Genomic DNA, 19,470 nt, shown 5'->3' with positions numbered 1-19,470 from the left:
CTATACCGAACAGCTCAAAGAAATAATTTTTTGCCAATGAGCGATTACTCTGATCGTCAAGTACTGCGTACATTTTGACAACCTTCTCTGGCTGATTCTGAGGGAACACATCCACCAAGCAAATCTTAGAGCATGATTTCCCTGGCTGCCCCTTGCTACAGATCTCAGTACATTGCGACGTCACTTTGGAGGTTGACAATTCATTGTCATCTCCTTCTGCTTCGTAGCTCAATTGCGGCGTAGAATGCTCAGGCCCTTGACAAGGTGGGCCAGGGTGCATGACTGTGACATGGCGATTACTCTCGCATTCACTACACTTGTAGTGACTTGCAGTCTTTGGCTAAATGAGTAGTGGACGTGCAACACTTGTAGCATATTCCATTCTCACAGAGGAAGGATTTTCTCTCCTCAATAGGTTTGGCCCTGAAAGTGCGACACTTTTTCAAAGGGTGTGGTCTGTTATGTATTGGGCAGTACTTTCCAGGGTTCTCTACTTTCTTGTCACTGAGAACATCGGTTTTGTGAGTTGACAATGGAATTCTTGCCGTCCTGAGAATTGGTCTTTCCTTAGAATGGATATCGCTGGAACGAGTAAATGAGAAACTAGGGTCGTTCCTGATGCATGCCTCATTGCAAATAAACTCAGCAAAGAATGAGAAAGGGGGGAAAAGCCCATTGTGTTCTGCTTTGAACCTGGATCCTTTGGACTACCCATTTTTCTTGAAGAGAGTGTGAGAGCTTTGCTACTATAGGACTGATGCCTCGAGCGGTATCCAAAAAGGCCAATCCAGGCAGGTATCCATCTTGCTTCGCTGATAAGATCTCCATGAGGAGATCTCCAAGTTCTCTAAGTCTCACAGAGTCGTTGTTGTAAATTTTAGTAAACGTATCCACTTTCTTGAACAGCGCATCTTCAATTATCTCAGGTGAAGCATAACACTCAACCAGTCTATCCCAGGCTTTCCTGAGAGCAACCTGAGGATTGTTAACATGCATGAGACGTATCCTGTTGACATAATGGCCTGATTCCTTGCCTAGCCACTTAGTTAAAAGGTCCAACTCTTCGCTAGCTGAGATGTCAAGCTCCTTTATGGCACTTAAAAATGAGGACTGCCATGCTCTGAAACTTTCGGGTCTGTCGTCGAACTGACGGAGCCCTGTAGTCACCAATTCATGACATGCCAGAAACTTTACGAACTCTGTCATTGGGGGGTCTTTGACCGATTCAGCCTGGGAAGCATAGTGAAGAGGATTATAAGGTTGAGCTGTGGCATTCAGACTGGTACGAACACCTGACTGAGGATGTGGCCACTGTTCGTTATTAGTCTCTGCTATGTTAGGGCTTATTTTGAGAGGTGAAAAGTAGGAATCAGACATGGTAATGCATCTCTCTGGCGATTTAAACTGGTTTTCTGGACGAGGGATAAGTGGCGATGATTCAAATGGTTTGTCCCAAGTTACTAAGCTTTCCTCATGCTTAACAGGTACAAAGTCATGACAGTGTGAATGTTTTTGTAACTCAGCCTGCTGTGTAACATAGTCGTTTGTACACTGCATACTTTCTTCCTTTAATGATCTTCTAGCACTTTTGTCGTCCGTTACTTTTAACTGTTCCTCAGCTGCCTCTAATATTTCTGCCTGTGCTGTAGCCACTGCTGCCTCCCTCTGTAGTGTTTGAGCATTCAATTCAGCTGTGAGTCTGGCCTTCTCGAGGAGAGCTTTTGCTTCCTTCTCTGCTTGTTCAATTTTTAACTTAGCTTCTTTTTCAGCAAAGGATGCACGGACACGTGCTGCTTCAACCTTTGCACGGGCCCTTGCTGCTGCGCTTGCTGTTGAAACTGATGTGTGACTGCTGGCCGCGCTCTTCTGAGAAGCTCTGTCGCCATCCTTATATTCGTCCATGGTGCTCGTTCATACTTTGCACACAATCAATGTCGTAATTTTTCCAACCAAAGTTGCCTTTTCACTGTACTGTCCTCCAATTGGTGTTCTTAACCAAAATTAGACAGCCAGCTAAACTCCCGTCATGAAAAACATGAGAGTCAGAATATAGCTTCTTAGCTCCATTTAATAGAGACTCTTGTTGAGCATGAAGTCATGAACAAAGGAGTGAAACTGAAAACAAGCACAAATACACTAAGGTGAAATTGTCACTCGTACAGATACTAATAAAGCTTACGGTAATTACAATGAAATATAATGTCTCAATAAACAATCAGTTCACGAATTGAAATCAAAGATTTATACCCATATATGGTTTTAAATCAACATGAAATCAGCACAAATCTATTATTAGAAATTATACTAGAACAACTTACAGGCAGTTCTTGCTAAGGAGAAATCGAAACATAACAGAGGATTATTGCAGCTGGAACAATCTTCACCATGTGCTTTTTTAAACTATCTTCCTGATTCAGCCTGCAATACCATACTTAACTGCTAGAGGTCCTAATTACTCTCACAAGGAAAATACCCAAAGGGCAGGTATTTATTATGTCTATGGTTGTGGAGAGCGCAGTTAATGGTTGCATAGCAACGACAGACGCCACGGGAGTGCAAGCTCTCCTTCTTTCTTTGGAAAGAAGGAGACAGCAGTGCAGCCTCGTTTTTAGACTCAATATGTGAACGGCCCTGTCTCATTTCGAAGGCTGCGCCCATTTGTCGTCGACATTCGTCAAATAGGAAGTCTTATTTCAGAACAGTAACCATTTTAAAATTTCTGTTATTAGTAAAGCGTAAATTATTGCAATTTCTTAATGAATTTGAAATGTAGTTGTCAGTTTCCTGAAATGAAGCAGCGGCTTCAATGACGTATGCTGCCGACAAAATGCAACCTCTGGAAGATGCAGCCTTCGAAATGAGAGGACTATTATCAACGATATTATAGTTCAGTGTTGTCAGGAACCATGAAAATGTTTTTACTCAGAACCTCATTATTTATTATTTTTACAAACGCAGCTGCTCCATTTTTACATATTGCATATTTTTACAATGCTTTTGGGAAACGCAGTCCAGTATAGTCTGGTTTCTAAAACAAATTGAATCAGTTCAAGTCAATTCAAGTTATGAATCGGTCCTGTTTCATTCCTCCTGACCGCCAGAGGCAATGCTAAGCACTGGTGGATAATCGCTGAGCCAGCTAGATAGGTCGAGAAAAATATAACAACAAAGTCACTTCATGACGCAGACCGAGACGCGAGGATATAAACCACAGCAGTTCAGTGCCCAGCTTCTTTCGCTTTCTCGTTTATGATAGGTCGTCGTATTGTGTTGTCCCGTGCAGTTTACCTGAGTTGCAAGGATTCGCCCTCCCAAGCTGTGACAATGCAGGACGGATATCTAGGATTCCCTTTCTTCACTACGTGAGTATACTATTATATTTGATTGTTGTGTCTGCGATACCCTGTGCTTCACGGTACTATCTGGTGGCTGGTTTCAACCGTGCTTAGGTAGCGTTTCACCGCAACCTATATATATCTGTTATATTATATCTTAGATTTAATCCCATATTCACTGTTGTGCAATTTATTGTATGCCACACAGTTCTATCCGAGTGCAGATTTGTGTGAGTGTGTTTTCACATTCTAAATCTTTTGGTTCTATCCAAAGATTTTATCGATCTTTCTGAGTGGGTGTTATCACAGCTTTGAGTGCCTACAGTGCTAACCGAGGACGTGTTATTGACAGAGTCATAGATCATAGCTCTCTCATCTCCGTGGACCATTTCAAGTTGCAAATTGTGCCCAAACATACTAATTCCCGACGACAGACATCATCGATGCCCATCTTGTTGTTTAGGTATCTGAATGAGGCTCTGACTGATCCGTGTTTGCATTGTTGTATGTTACGGTTGTCAGAGAGACAGCTTCGCCTTGCTGAGTTAGACACTAACTCGTCTGTTAGCCTCACACAACAGCCATGGCACGCACAAAAGAGTCACACGTCAGCAGCTGCTTGTGCTCTGCAAGAAGAATTCGTTTGGGTCTTGACAAATCGCCTGTCCAGCCCATTCAAACCAATGTTTTCCAATGCCCACACTCTTGCCTCAATGGCCGACTCAAGGACTAAGGACAGCGTAGGACGGGGGCCTAAAATTGAACAGCCGGTAGCAGCATTGGTGGTATCCCCAGATGAGGCTCTAAGAGGCAATGTATGCTGCCCGAGTGTGCAATGTAGACGTACTGACACTTTCTTGAAGAAGGCATATGAGTCTGTAGCCTATATAACTCGAGCATCGAATACTGTCTGCCAGCTGCTTCTTGCCTGTAATAACACATTCAGCGAATGTTGATGCTTCTATATATCTAAGTTCTTACAGACGGTTCTGTTGACTATGGGTCATGTGACTCAGGAACTTGGGACACTTTCAGCGACCCTTCTAACAGCCCGGCACCAGGTATGGCTTGTTCAGGCAAGGCTACCTGAAGATTGTAAGAAGACATTGAGAGAACTGCCAATTGTACCGGGACATCTTTTTGACCCCAATGTTTCTGAGGTATTGAAGAAGAGATCTAGAAGATCTAGAGATTACTGAAAAAAATCTGTATCAGTAAAAAATCTGCCGACTTTGAGCAGTGGATACACTCTGCAGTTCCAACGCCGGCCTTCTAAGTTTTCAGGAATCCCTCCGACAGTTGTCAAAAATGTAATCAGTTCAATGGTCCTTTCCTTAGAAATGCATTCACTGTTGCTGAAAGGAGCCATAGAAAAAGTTCCTCCCCTCAGTCAGAGGGACGGGTTTTACTCCACGTACTTCCTTGATCCAAAGAAAAATGGCAGTTTTCTGCCAGTTCTGGACCTAAGATGCAAAAATATGTTCTTAAAAGTCTCTTCCTTTCCGAATGTTATGCACAGTCGACGTTCTTCAATCTGTGATGAAAGGAGACTGATTCGTGTTCCCATTGCTCCCCATCACAGGAAGTTCCTAAGATTCAGCTTTCAGATTCAAGCCTATCAGTTCAGAGTCCTACCATTCTGCCCTACTTAGACGATTAGCTGCTTTGTGCCCCAACAGGGCGACATGCTCTGAACAACTCATTGTGCTGGAGCATATTCAGAGACTAGGCCTACTACACAAAGAGTCGTCTGGTCCCAGAACAGACCATAACCTTCAAAGGAATAACACTCAATACCATCACAATGTCTGCCACATTGTCTCACACTTGGACAAATCATTTTTGTCAGTTACTGACTTGTTTCTGTCAGGACAAAAATTCCTTATGGTGTCCTTCTGCAACTAATGGGGATGTTAGCTGCCACCACATCCATGATCCCCTTGGGCTTGCTTCACCTCAGGGCTCTTCAGTAGGGCTGCTCGATTATGGAAAAAATCATAATCAAGTATTTTGGTCAGTATTGAAATCACGATTATGTAACACGATTATTTCACATGACTTTGGGAACGTGTTGCATTTATTAAAAAGAAATCTTTCAACAATTCTTAAAAAATTGAAATTTGAACGTTTATTGTACTTTTTGAACCATTACAATAAATAATATAACAAATTTTCCCGCAGGTCTACCACTTATAATGTGGGAAATTCCCCCACAAACATTGATTCAAACATTGATTGCGTCTTTGCGAAAGTTTTAAAATGATATATTTTATTTTAAAACTTTCGCAAAGACGCAATTTCACAAACCGCTTGAGTGTTCAGCGGTGCTGCGTCTTCTCTCTCTCTGTCTCTCAAAATGGGTTGGACAAGGTAAGCGTCGAAACTACACTCTCGCGTTTAGGAGTCGGGACATGACGGAATTGTCACTTGCACAATCGGGCCAGTATTGCATCGTAACTAAAGTTGATCATTTTCACTTCTTTAAGTCTTATCAGTTTAAACATTCAAGCTGAGAGAGTTGACGGCTTCGGGTGGGGCGGAAGTGCGCGTGCGCGTGTCATTTAGAACACAAGACAAAATAAGAGTGTTCTTGCAAAACAGAACATGGCAAAAAAATCGTTTTTACTCGATTGTACTATTTTGGTGATCGTTGGGAGCCAAAATTGAAATCAAAATCGAAATTCAATTAATTGCATAGCCCTACTCTTCAGAGGTGGAGCAACAGCTTAGGGCTAGACTTGACGAGACATCGTCATCGCATGATTGTCGTTTCGCCTGTGTCCGTGCACTGAAACTCTGGAAACATTTTTGAGAGCCAGAGTGCCGGAGTGCCACTAGGGGTGAAGGCACTTCCCCATTAGGAAGTGATCACGACCAATGCTTCACTAACAGGATGGGAGGCAACATGGAACCAGAGGGGAATTGGTGGTCACTGGTCACCAAGGGAGGCCTTAGAACATATCAACGTCCTGGAATTGAAGGCAGTGTACTCAGCTCTACAACACTTTCCAAATCTAATGGGTCGCCATGTGCTTGTCAGGTCCGACAACACATCAACTTTCTTTCATTTAAATCATCAGGGTGGCACCATGTCTCTTGCGTATTTACAGCTAACTCGCAAAATCCTCACATGATCTCAGGGCTGGTTGGCTTCATTAAGGGCAGTTCATCTCCCGGGATTGGACAATCAAATGGCGGATGCCCTGTCCCGGGATCTGCTGCTCCCGGGGTAATGGAGACCTCACCCGGATGTTGGAAATGTATTATCAATGCAGTTGATCTGGCAACGGTTTGGCAAGGCAGAGGTCGACTTGTTTGGCTCAGAAATCGCCACCTATTGCCGCTGGTGGTTCGCGAGGGCCGAGACTTCCAGCCCATTGATGCGTTATCCCACTAGTGGCTGAGTTGCCTGTTGTACACGTTCTCTCATTTTCCACTTCTGTGAGAAACATTACACGTTCCTATCCTAGTGGCACCTCGATGGCCAGCCAGGCCATGGTTTCCTCTCCTTCTGAGTCTGTTACAGGGCGAACCAGGACAGCTTCCCATCAGATGGGACCTCCTTTCTCAGATGCACGGCCGTGTTTGGCACCCAGAACAAACTCGTCTTCAGCTCTGGGTTTGGCCATTGTGTCCAGTTCACAGTTAATGGATTGTGAACCAGCAGTAGTGAACACTATCGGCAACGCTAGGGCTCCTTCAACACGGCAGCTCCTTCAACATTTTTTTCTTGGTGCGTTTGTAGTTTGTTGAAGGAAGTGAGACTTTTAAAGCCTGTTCGTTCTACTCCTTTTCCTGTGTGGGTCTTACCGCTGGTTTTAGAATCCCTTTGTACACCACCATTTGAACCATTTTCTGTTGTGGATATAAAGTAGTTGTCCTTGAAAGTTTCTTTTTTGCTGGCTGTTGCTTCCACTAAACGTGTTGGAAAACTTCATGCCCTGTCAGTAAGTGAATTGTGCTTACGCTGGTTACCAGAGGATTCTGGGGTCATTCTTTGGCCTAATCCAGCCATTCTCCCTTTTTTGAATCACCTTTCACTCACTCAGATACAGATGGAGGTAGGTCTCATCTTATGTGTGCTGTATGAGCTTTAAAGTACTAAGTCTACCACTTCTTTCAGACAGATGGATCAGTTATTTGTCTGTTATGGTGAGGTACGCAAATGTGCGCCTTTGTCCAAACAGAGACTATCACGCTGGATTGTCGAGGTGATAAAGTTGGCGTATATTTTTTTGTGTCCATATAGTTTAATTTAAAGGGTTAAAATTTCTAAATAAAATGGCAAATTATTTGCATACATTCTCTTTTTTGAGGACCAAGTCTAAAATTTCAGGTTTTAATTCATTTTGAGATAATATTTGAGGAATGATTGCAAAAATGTCAATGTGGTTGTAACATAGGCAGGATCCATGTGCAGCAGTAGTCTTTTATTAAATAAACTCAAAACTTGACAAATTCAGACTCAGACTTGGGAACAGAACAACCAACATACAATATCAAGAACTCACAAAGACTGAACTAGACACAGGGCTTAAATACACAGGCAAACAAGCTAAACAAGATAACGAGGGGGCGTGGTTAATCAGAGACACCTGGGAAGACTAATAAACAAGAAAAACTACAAAGGACTACAAAACACAGGCATAGAGGTGGCCATCTTGTCCAAAGATACTGGCGCAGACACAGGTGTAGAGGTGGCCATCTTGTCCAAAGACACAGGCGTAGAGGCAGCCATCTTGGCCGGAGACGAACTCTCAGGTGTGGCGGTCAACTTGGGAGGAGAGCTCGCGGGCTGGAGCCAATGTGTGTGCTGCCCACACACACAAAATAGCTGTGGCGACTATCATGAGTGCTGCATCTTCCAGAGCTAACTCACGCGCGGCAGCCTTCTTGTCCGAAGACACAGGCACAGCGGGCATGACATGAACAGTCTCTGGCTGGGCAGGCTTGACATGAACAGTCTCTGGCTGGGCAGGCTTGGCGCGAACAGCCTCTGGCTCGGCAGGCACAACGTGAAGGAACTCTGGCTCGGCAGAAGAAACTCAGGCTCGACAGGACTAACGTGAAGCTCAGGCTGAGGGGATACTGTGGGCTTGTGGGGCTCCTCATCTGCAAAGCCGACAGTAAATGGCAAAACTACAAAAGGCACAGGACAGGAAATGACAAAAGTCCACACAAGACAAGGGGAACACAAGACAGGAATTATGACAGTGGTGTAACCGTAAAAACTTTGTACCAAATAATTTATCTTGAGACAGAAATTCTCAATAAAACACCATATCAGCTAGTTTGGCATAATCTTACATTACAACTATATAACAGTAAAGTAAATGGAACACCATTATTCTGAAATTATAATTAATTTGGAGAATCATGTGAGTCAAGTCAAATTCCTCAAGTGTCAAGGTGGTGTAACCACCATTCAAGGAGTCATTTTGTTAAAGGAGCATTTCACCCATGGGAACATTGATCTTTATTGAAAGTGGGTCATATATGTAGTCGAAATGTAAAATAAATTTCGAATTTGGTGCCTTCTTGACAGAGGAAAGACAGAAAGTAACTTCAGGACGCATATGTATGAAAGACAACAATTCCCACAATGCACCACATTGCACAGCTCCGCAAGCCACTCCCACTAATCTAGAACAGCGCATATGAGGTATCCGCCTATAAGAGAAATCACTCTTCCGTCTACAAGGCTAGCTACCACCAGAGCTTGAAATTCATTTCACACAAAATGTCTAGTTAGTTGGCGAACTCATTAATGAATTACTCCTCGTTTGTATTTTTTTCGAAATGGTGAATTATTGCATGGTACCGGGATGTTCAGTCAGAACATATGCGTTGCGAAACTAGGATGGTTCACAACACAAACGTCCGTGTCCTCGTCTGATTCAGAGATTTCGTCCAGGAGAAATTGGCATCGTTGAAATTCTTTGCTGCAGACGGACTCCATCTCTGTGTCCATAGGCGCACGGTGAGAGCACAGGCACCACCAGTCCGCCCCAGCTCGAGCCAGTCCGGGCTCCTCGTCCGCGACAAGCAGGTCTTCTGCCTCGGCTGCTCTTCGCTATAATGCGGCTCGTAAAGGTAGCCACAAACACCTGATTCGAGCATCAGACTTCCGAAATCCTCTTCTTCTATATCATATTGAATACCCTCCACTATTGTCGTAACTTCACATCTGGCTCCACAGCGCCTGTTAGCTTAGCTTCCAAACAAGATGGAGGATATTGCTTTTAGTTTCAGAAAGTGAAGTCCCACTCACTGATCTGTAATAGGTCTGTAATGTGAGTGGGTCCCACCCCCTGGGAAAGATGAGGAACGAGTGTTTGTAGTCTCAACCCCTCTACAAAGATATGGGACTTCCTGCTTAGAATGACGCAAAATGACGATTTTTTCATCATTGTAAGCAGGAACTGCAACACTGAAATCCTTTTTATCCCGTCTCAGGGGAAAATGAGGGAATAATGCACGACCATTCAAAAATATGACCGTTTCTAACAATACAAGGCTTGATGCAAAAGTGTCCCTTTAATATTGTGTAAGAAGACCATGTGACAGGAAATGATATCACAGAGAAGGACCCCTAGTGACTCTAACTGCTGCATGCAAATGTTAGTAACTCTCTTTAAAATGTTTGACATTTATAGGGTATGGTCAGGTATTCTTAAGTATAGGCTATGTCAAGTGGTATGACCCCAGGAATACATTGATAATTTATCATTATTATAAAAATGAGTATTAACTTCCAATTAGCCTACATTTTAGATATTACCACCAAGGCCACATACTTACATAGGTGTCCGTGATAATGCCCGTCAAATTTGATTTTAAACTGAAATGTCAAATGGTGTAACCGGTTACACCTATTGACTCCTATTACAAGCCTTTCTGTTAAGGGCCAATTTAGTCAAATATCACTAGTTTATAATGCTGATTTAAAATGTAATATGAACTAACCTACTATTTGGAACTCTTTTCAAGTGTTCAGTGTAACCTCATTGATTCTTGTGGAAGCTCAAACGTGCCAGAATGAACCTAGTTGGTTCTTGCAGAAGCTCAAACATGCTGCGTAACATGAGAATGAACCTCATTGGTTCTTGCTGAAGCTCAAAAAAGCTGCGTAACACAAGACTTAATCTCATTGGTTCTTGAAGAAGCTCAAACGTGCTGCGTAACACGAGAATGAACCTCATTGGTTCTTGAGGAAGCTCAAACTTGCTGCGTAACACAAGAATGAACCTCATTGGTTCTTGCTGAAGCTCAAACGTGCTGCGTAACACCAGAATGAACCTTATTGGTTCTTGTGGAAGCTCAAATGTGCTGCGTAACATGAGAATGAACCTCATTGGTTCTTGCAGAAGCTCAAACGTGCTGCGTAACACCAGAATTAACCTTATTGGTTCTTGCAGAAGCTCAAACGTGCTGCGTAACACGAGAATGAACTTCATTGGTTCTTGCAGAAGCTGAAACGTGCTGCGTACCACGAGAATGAACCTCATTGGTTCTTGCAGAAGCTCAAACGTGCTGCGTAACACAAGAATTAACCTCATTGGTTCTTGGAGAAGCTCAAACGTGCTGCATAACACGAGAATTAACCTCATTGGTTCTTGCAGAAGCTCAAACGTGCTGCGTACCACAAGAATGAACCTCATTGGTTCTTGCAGATGCTCAAACGTGCTGCATAACACGAGAATGAACCTTATTCTTGTGGAAGCTCAAACGTGCTGCGTAACACGACAATTAACCTCATCGCACACAAAAGGGTGTATGGTGGAGTTAAGTTGAGAACATCATCATAGATGAACAGATCAGCAAATGAGCAAATTCAGCATCTTGACAATCCTGAGCCCATGCATATTCACCTTGATGATCATGAATATGAGCAGACAATTTTTAGAGAGGCCGCAAGCATTTCTTGTTATCAGATATTGTTCCTTAACTGTAATTACAACACAAGACATGAGTTAGATGTTGTTAGAAGGAGGCGGGAACCGGTGAACATTCAAAGACTTTAATGGTGTAAAATAAATCAACAACAAAACGAAAGTAAAGACAGCAGCCCCTCACGGACGACTGCTGTCACATATAATAAAACAAAACATCAAATAAAATAGTCCAGGCCTGGCCTCTCTCGTTCTTCACTGTCGGTGCTCCTCATCTTATGCTTCCGCTCCTCCGTGAGAGATACAATACCGGTGCATCGCGCAGGTGTCGCTCATTAGTAATCACGCCACTGGCCTCACGCCGCTCTCTCACGGCCCTCAGCCTCGTCCTGCTCGCCACACTAGTTAAGTAAAAAATAACATGGTTTTTAACAATTTTCTTGTTTTCAAAAAGCGTTCTTTTTAGTAAATGAAAAGTTATTTTTAGCAAATCACAAACATGAGGGCAACCACTAGTAAGGTTCGATTCGCAAACAAATGACTTTCAAATAAAACGAATGAACCAGTTTTTTTTACTGAACTGTATGAATCTGTTGGAACTTGAATTAATCTGACACAATTATTTATGGCTTGTGAGACTTAAACGACTGGTTGATCATCTGACAACATTAAACATCTATTATGTACATAAACATCTATTATGCCCTTTTATGAAGTCTTGATTTTGTTTTTGGGGTGTACTACAATATGTTTGCATGCTTGATTGTTCAAAATTTTACATTTACATCACCTCTCTGCCCAGTCTGTTTACACGCCGATTTCTATGAAGCCTCTCCTTTCGAAATACGAAATGTGCTGTGATTGGTTAGCTGGCCCAGTGTGTTGTGATTGGCAGCGCTTGGCAGGCGTATAACCATAACTGCCCCTCCATAACTACGAGTTATTCTCTTGTGTAAATATTGAGTATGGCGTCAATTTTTAAACCAATTTCAGCCTGATTCTGACCCAGACAATTTTAACAAACAAGAGGACTGTGCAAAAGGGATTACATGCACAGACAGAGCGGTGTGTTTTTTGTATTTTTCTTATACATTATAGATACAGTGTTGCACCATTTAATTGTGATATTTTTCAGAAAACTAAGGTAATACAAACAGTAGCTAGCCTAATCGATCAAAAAAAAGAAAAGAAAAAAGAGCGGTGAACTGTCTTACAAAACTTACAAAGGCAACAGAAAACAAGCTGTTTTCCATAAAATGTGCAGCGCACAGATAAACGTTGGGGTTACAATGTTCAAGAGCAGTGTTTAAAAATAAGTGTTAACCACTCTAAGTTCATCAGCCTTTGGAAGCTCAAACAAATGAGTTTTTGGAAAAGTTGTGGAAAAAAAACAGTATCTCTTTGACACAACACCGTCTTCTCTAATGCAGCTCAGCCAGCCTCTGCTATTTTCTGTGTATCCCATGGGCGGGGATTATTTAAATGAGGACCATTGTGACCTCATAAGATCCGGAATAAACACGTTGTCCAAACGAGCCGTTCGCTGTAGTTCTTGAAAAGGGGATTCTGTTAAATAAAATATCTCCCTTTGGAGTGGACTTTGAGCTTTGTAACCTTGCAGATCATTTATGCTCAAACAGCAACATTACACACTAACTAAAGGTGAAAAAGTGGAAAAGCATAATAGGACCCCTTTAATACAAACATACAGGGTGTTACGGAACAGAGACTCACAACAAGGATAAGGTTAATAAACAGTTTATTTGAGATTGGCGGGTATATGGACGTAAAGTATGCATCACTGATGTTGAAAAACAGGAATGATGAATGAGACACTGACAGTTCCTTTGTGTTGTAGATGGATGAGGAAGTTGTGGATGAGGTGGATAATGGCAGCTGGTGCACACACAGAAGATGGGAGAGAGGCAAGTAGCCGTTGTACGAGAGGGAAAACGAGGAATCCACGGAAGAACAGGGAGACGATGAAGACACAGAGGATGCAGGTAGACGAAACAGTAAACGTAACATACACAATACTGGCAGTAAGTAATGAACATAAATGAGAGTCCTTACTCGAATGAGATCAGACAATGTGACAGAGTGATGTGTGTGCTTATATGCTGCCTGTGGTGATGAGATGATGATGTGCAGGTGCACGTGATCATGAATGATGTGCAGGTGCGGGTGATTAGTATTCAGGTGATAGTGATATCTGTGATTCGGTGATGGTGGAGCCTGACTGATCCCTGACACAGGGCTTGACATTAACTTTTTTGCTCACCAGCCACTGTTGCTACAGTAGTTGTTTTCCAAACTTACTAGCCACTCAGCATTTTCACTGGCCACAATTTTGACATCGATACCATGGGGAAAATCTGCCATATAGATATTTTTGTTATCTCATAATTTGGCAGCAGGTATATTAGGCTGTTGTCACTTTAAGAGCTGACACACAGATCCATTATACTGTTACACATGTGTTTTCTTTCTCAACTGTTTACATTCTGTTTACATCATAACTGACTGTGTTTATGCGAAAACTCGCCAATATAGCCAAACCATCGTTTGAGAGAGACTTTATTTAAAATGACTGCAGAGATGTTCTGGCATTTGATGGAGCATGGCTCACATTAACAGGCCCATCCAGGCAGAGAAAAACAGGGCTGAGAATAATTGAAAAACTGTCAGATCTGTGACTGAGGCAGCAGATACAGATCTTGTTTGAGCTTCTCTCAGCCAGACTGTGTACCGGCTAGCACGAGTATATATGCCAGGTTTCTTTGGCAATGCACAGTCCGCTCCATGACTTGTCACACCATAAAGGTAAAATCTCTTCGTGTCTTGGCTGTAACACTGTAGAGGGCCTCCGCTGTCACCCTTGATTGAAGAGTATTCCAACAGATACTGTTAATCACTGTCTATCACTGACCAGTTACTCTGCAATGTGATATAATGAGATGACATTACCTGACATGTGTCGACACCCCCTTTGTCAAATCCTGCACAGATCATGTTGTCATTAACATGGCCATTATACCAGCTTCTCTGGTTGCAGATTCCAGTATCAATGAGCTCAACTTCAGCTTCCTGAAGAGTGTCAACTAACATTCCTTAAAATACAATAAAATGTTTCAGACCTTTTCTGATCAAGAAATGAGCATAAATCTAATCAAGAATCAAAAGAAACAATCTTAATAGGCTAACTTTTAAAAACAAATTTTGTTAAAAAAAGATATATAAAATGTAAGTGTTTCTTTTTAAAGCGGGACGAGAGAACTGATTATATAAACTCATATTATTAACAGTTTAACTGCCAGAAAGATGCCAAAAATCTGATAATATATTACACATTCTGCTAAGTAATCGTCTGTTAATAATGCAGAGATTTCGAGTTTTTGACTGTTTTTGGATATTTAAACACTAACCTTGTAACACTGAGCTGCCCCAACCAGTGATGTAACATGAGCCGAAGCTGAGCTGTTTCTCGTCCATTTCATTTTCAATCATACACAAAGGCTGCACATAATTTGTGAAATACAAAGAGCGATGCAGATGCAAAAGTGCCACATCGTTTTCAAAATATGATCGGTTGAACTTCTCATGCAGGATCACTTGCTGAACTGAGCGATACTGGACACCCTTTTCTTGCTTGGATCGAGAATTCACTCCAGCCACTACTTGCAGTTTATAGTTGTTTCTATAATAGAAAGATGCAAAAGATCTGCAATAAAAACTATTATTTCGAAATGAAGAGTTGGTTTTATTGTTTTAGGCATTTTCTGGGTGTGTAAAAATGTTTGGTGTAGTAAGTAGACTGCATTCAATGCTAATCTAAAAAGAAATACGCATAGGTATAATTAACTGAACCATTACTGCAATTAACGTTAGGCCTATATCATTTTAGATCAACTACCCACCCTTGCTTATTTAACTAAATGTGCATATATGCTCAGATAAAATGTATCACCTGTTTGCTTCAGCAAACCACAATCATTGCTGAAAGTTAAAATAATGAGTTGTGGAAACTGCACACAAATGTTACATGTTATGAGGGAGGAGAATCACACAGTGCTCACCTATTTCTGAAGCAGTGGGATGCTGTGATTATCCACCGATGGCTTATGATGGACCCACCACAGATATGCCTCGACATCCTCTGTATGCTCACCTGCCAAGGCCATGTACCTTTTAATGCAGAATGGCCTCCTGCAATTCGAAGCGGCTTTGATGGACCCTGCAAAGTTTGCTTTCCACAACCTAAAAAGAGCATTATAGTCAGTTGCACTGAACACTTCTGATCACTTTTTTGTGCCATAACCACTGATGATACTACTGTCTGTAAATAATATTAACCCACTTACCCACCAGTGACATTTAAGACTAAAACTATGAAAATGTTGATATGCACTTTTGATGGATGTAATATTTAAAAGGTCTAATAATGTATTAAAATGTCTCAGTCACAAATTATGGCATGGAAAGACCGATTTTGAATAAGTAATGATTGAATTGCATCATACAATTGTAGAATTTAAAGTATTGTTATATTAAATGGGGGAAAAAAGAAACATTTATTTTTGAATTATCAGTTGTTTTGTTTTCCCAGAATTGCCTGATGACAGTATAAATAAATATTACATTATATGATACCTTTTGTTTGAAACTGGACAATTTTTAACTCCCATCCATTACAATTGTGACCATAAACAACAGACATACTTTCCACTAACGTTTTCTGAAATTTTGTTTTTTTACAAAAGCCATGCCGTTTGTTTCCTTTGGGCTATCCAATAGTAAAATTATTGTGTTCACATCTCTGGGATTAAATGGATTAATAATAATATATATATAAAAATACCTGTAATCCCAGAAAGCAGCGTGCTACTAATGAAGATTAATTGTAGAGCCGTTATAAACATTTTAAATGTGAAGCAAAACGAGAGACACAGAAAGAGCAGATAGACCAATCGGATGTCCTTGTCATTGATTATTAGGTAATCTGAAAAGATTCTAAGTGACGTAACATCGTTCATACTGTAATGGCATGAAAGACCCGAGCAAGGAAGAACATGTAAATCAACACATTTCAAATCTTTAGTTTATGCAGATAATTTCATCAGTGTTTTGTACAGTAGCCTACATATCACCAATTTTATGACATTTTAGAGTGCTGTAAAGGACACAAAAATGATAGTAAACGTCATCCTTTAGAAACTAGGCGACAACCATTAGATGAATTTCATAATAAATTCATAATAATACACCAAGCCAACGACCTGTTTATTTTATTCAGAGTGAAAAAAAACGTTTTTAAAATAGCCTAATTTCAAACACAATTGTGTCGGTGTATTTTTGATTCAGACATTATAGCACGGTATCAATCGTCATTCCTGAAACGTCTCATTCTCGAACAAGGACCTAACTGGGATTCAACCAAAAGAAAACTGAAATTAACGCCTTTTATTGTAGAACTGGTGGTAACGTTACCTATTGGCCGACACTCCCTTACTGCTGGGAGTCATCAATTATGCAGGGTGGCTAACGGTGCACACTGAAGGAAGGTAGCAGCAACAATATGGCGACATCCGCAATTTCTTCCGAATTTATTCGACATCTGCAGTGCAGTGAGGATTTTTTGGATACCCGCTAACGTAATTATAGTAAGTATTGTGTTTCAATATCGCTCTCGCGGTGTTTATTCCGTGCGATGGAAGTCATTGCACTGTCAGTGAATGTCGCAGAGATGCTGCACGCTGAGGGGGTTTTACTGCTGGACGCTCCTCGCAAATTCTACATTCTACTTTTATTCCCTTATAACTGAAATGACGTTTTATAAACTCACCCTTTTTGTTAAATTGAACCAGTTATGATTAGGCATTTTCATTTCCCCCTCTCAAATTACATTTTTAATATGTCATGATATGAAACACATTCTTCTAAGGCTATATGTGGTGTTATACAGCCTACTTGCATTATCAATGCCGTGATCTGTAGCCTTGTACCCTCATCTGAATAAAGGTCTTGTTGTCAGCATTAATCGAATGTCAAGCTGAGCAAATGAGCAAAAATGCACATGTGGACAGGTTTTAAATGATTCGTTGTAATTAAGACGTTCAAATGGCAACATGCTTGGCTGCTTATTGATTGTAGGGTGGACGCAGGTTGCACGGGTGTGGAATGCTTCATTTTCTTGTTTATGTTCCTCGCGAGCAGAAACCTTGCACAGCATCGTCGAGATATATCGCTGTTTTCTAATAACTTACGCCGTTTTCTCCCAAACCGGATTATATGACTGAAACATGTTTGCGCTGTGTGTAAAAGGGTAAATACGACGAGAGAGCGAGAGAAAAAAAAAACCCACTGCAGTATTTTCCGTTTTTCCTCCGTGGCTTCGGCCCGCTTTCGTGAAGGTGTCGGAGTGTTTATAAACGTTAGTTTTCAGGCAAAATTGTTTTCTGACACCGAGGAAGATGTGACAACGTTTTGGAAAACGCAAAGACATTGTTCGTGAAACCGTTGTGCTGCTAAGCCATGGATTTCGTGACCAAACATTGATGAAATAAGGTAGGACCACTGCGCATTCAGTCACATAACGATACAACTTGACGTTTTTAAAATAAGGTTATGGTTTGTTTGAAGGAATTGTTGTTACAGATGTATGTGCGAATAGCCTTCATAATTTATTGACAGGTATTTTGCATATGAAGACATAAGGGTGTCGCTTTTATGTAGAAGAGAATTCTGTGGCGCACAGAAGCTCGAACGACTTAGGCATGATGAAAATGAATTCATAATTTGATTCATAATGCTTCTTAAATTTACCCATGTCCTCACATCTGTAAATAAGCTGGACCACGTACCCCACCTGACATTTTCTAAAGCTATCATGTGTTCACGTGCAGCCCAGCATAGTTTCTTCAGGTATTTCTAGATGTTTCGGCCCACCCAAAAGAAGCCCACTTCATTCGACTGATACGGATTCCCTCGCACCATTTTTATAACTCCATGAGTTGACTACATATCCTTTATCTTAACTGTTAACTGTCTTTAGTAACATTACTATTTAACCAATCTGAATATGATTGTGAAAACAAAATGTCTCCAGCTAATAAAAATCTTGCCCTTTTTATAGTGTGGTGCTGATAGGACAGCTCCTGTAAGTAAAGTTGCCTTTGTGCTGTTTGGACCACAAAAGCTCAGCTTGTTTCACTAATAAGACATTAACAAAGGTAAATGCAAAAGGTGTTTTAATTTGTTTAGGATAATCATTTCTTTTGTTTTCCTGTTTCATTGCTAGACTTGCTTAGATGTAAAAAAAATCAACTTAAACCAGCCTAAGCTGTTTAAGCTGGTCTCCCTGCCTGATCAGGTAGAAAGTGCCCCAAACCCCTTTAAAACCTGACAATAGACCAGTTAAGGCCAACAAACCAGCTCAGGCTGGTTTAAGCTGCTTTTTTCCAGCAAGTCTTGAAATGATATCAGATGTACATACCCAAGGGATTTGTGCCCCTAATGGTGTCTGTTATGTGCCAATGTTTGTCACATTCTTTGATATTTTGTTCACGTGTCTGATTTGCTTGAAGGTAAATGGGGTATATTTACAGACTGGAAATGCCAAACACCATTTCTGAAACAAAACTGTGGAATTGGATGGAGAGAAATGCTAAAAGTGAGTTAAGTAGCTCTGTAATATCAGGATATGGCTTGGTTAAGTGTCTGGCCCTTAAATGCACACAAGCTTTTAGATGGTGTGGTTCACTATGCCTCCCTTCACCCACCCCATTTCCTATTCTGCTGCCTTAGGGACATAACGCATGTCCCAAATCGACATCTCAGTGGAGATTTTGTTCATAGGGAAGACAGGTTCAACTAAAATCTGCTTGTGCTATTGTATGGTATCTTCTAATCCAGTCTACATCTTCCCTGAACCCTTTCATCTAAAATAGAAACATCCATCATAATGACCCAAAAAACAATGAATCACTTGTCACAAAGTCGATTAGTATTATTGCAGATGTAATCCAAAGACAAACATTAAGTATCACCTTCATCTGCTCATAACGGAGGGTGCTTTTCATTTTTCATGAAGTCGATGACTCATCCTGGATCTAGTGCCAGTCCCTCTTTAACATGCTCTCAATTTAGCAACAGATTGTTTTGATGTGTAAGGTAATATTTTTAGATGCAAGGCTTAGCGTTTTCATTTCCTGCACAGAGCTGAACATATCAGTTTGTGTGAGCGG

General features: G+C 41.2%; 2 protein-coding genes across 2 annotated transcripts in view; one reads left to right on the top strand and one right to left on the bottom strand.

Moving 5' to 3' along the window:
- LOC311073170 (serine protease 27) overlaps nt 1–16,183 on the bottom strand; it is a gene marked incomplete at its 3' end in the record, with an annotated part of 30,025 nt that extends 13,842 nt beyond the window's left edge. Inside the window, exons 1-3 of the mRNA XM_084098652.1 lie at nt 16,086–16,183; nt 15,304–15,484; nt 14,653–14,924 (exon numbers count right to left, since the gene is read on the bottom strand). Of these exons, the coding sequence (XP_083954778.1) occupies nt 14,653–14,924; nt 15,304–15,484; nt 16,086–16,146 (514 nt within the window). The 5' untranslated portion in view covers nt 16,147–16,183. The remainder of the gene's footprint in view (nt 1–14,652; nt 14,925–15,303; nt 15,485–16,085) is intronic.
- Nucleotides 16,184–16,739: 556 nt separating this feature from the next.
- The window catches only part of scn8aa (sodium channel, voltage gated, type VIII, alpha subunit a), a 54,104-nt gene continuing 51,373 nt past the window's right edge, over nt 16,740–19,470 (top strand). The window contains exon 1 of the mRNA XM_084099789.1: nt 16,740–16,887. The gene's annotated coding sequence lies outside the window, so the exon portion shown is untranslated. The remainder of the gene's footprint in view (nt 16,888–19,470) is intronic.

This window comes from Abramis brama (genome assembly GCF_963993115.1).
Source record: "Abramis brama genome assembly, chromosome: 22".
In the NCBI taxonomy this organism is placed as follows: Eukaryota; Metazoa; Chordata; class Actinopteri; order Cypriniformes; family Leuciscidae; genus Abramis; species Abramis brama.
This window is presented reverse-complemented; position numbering and strand designations above follow the sequence as displayed.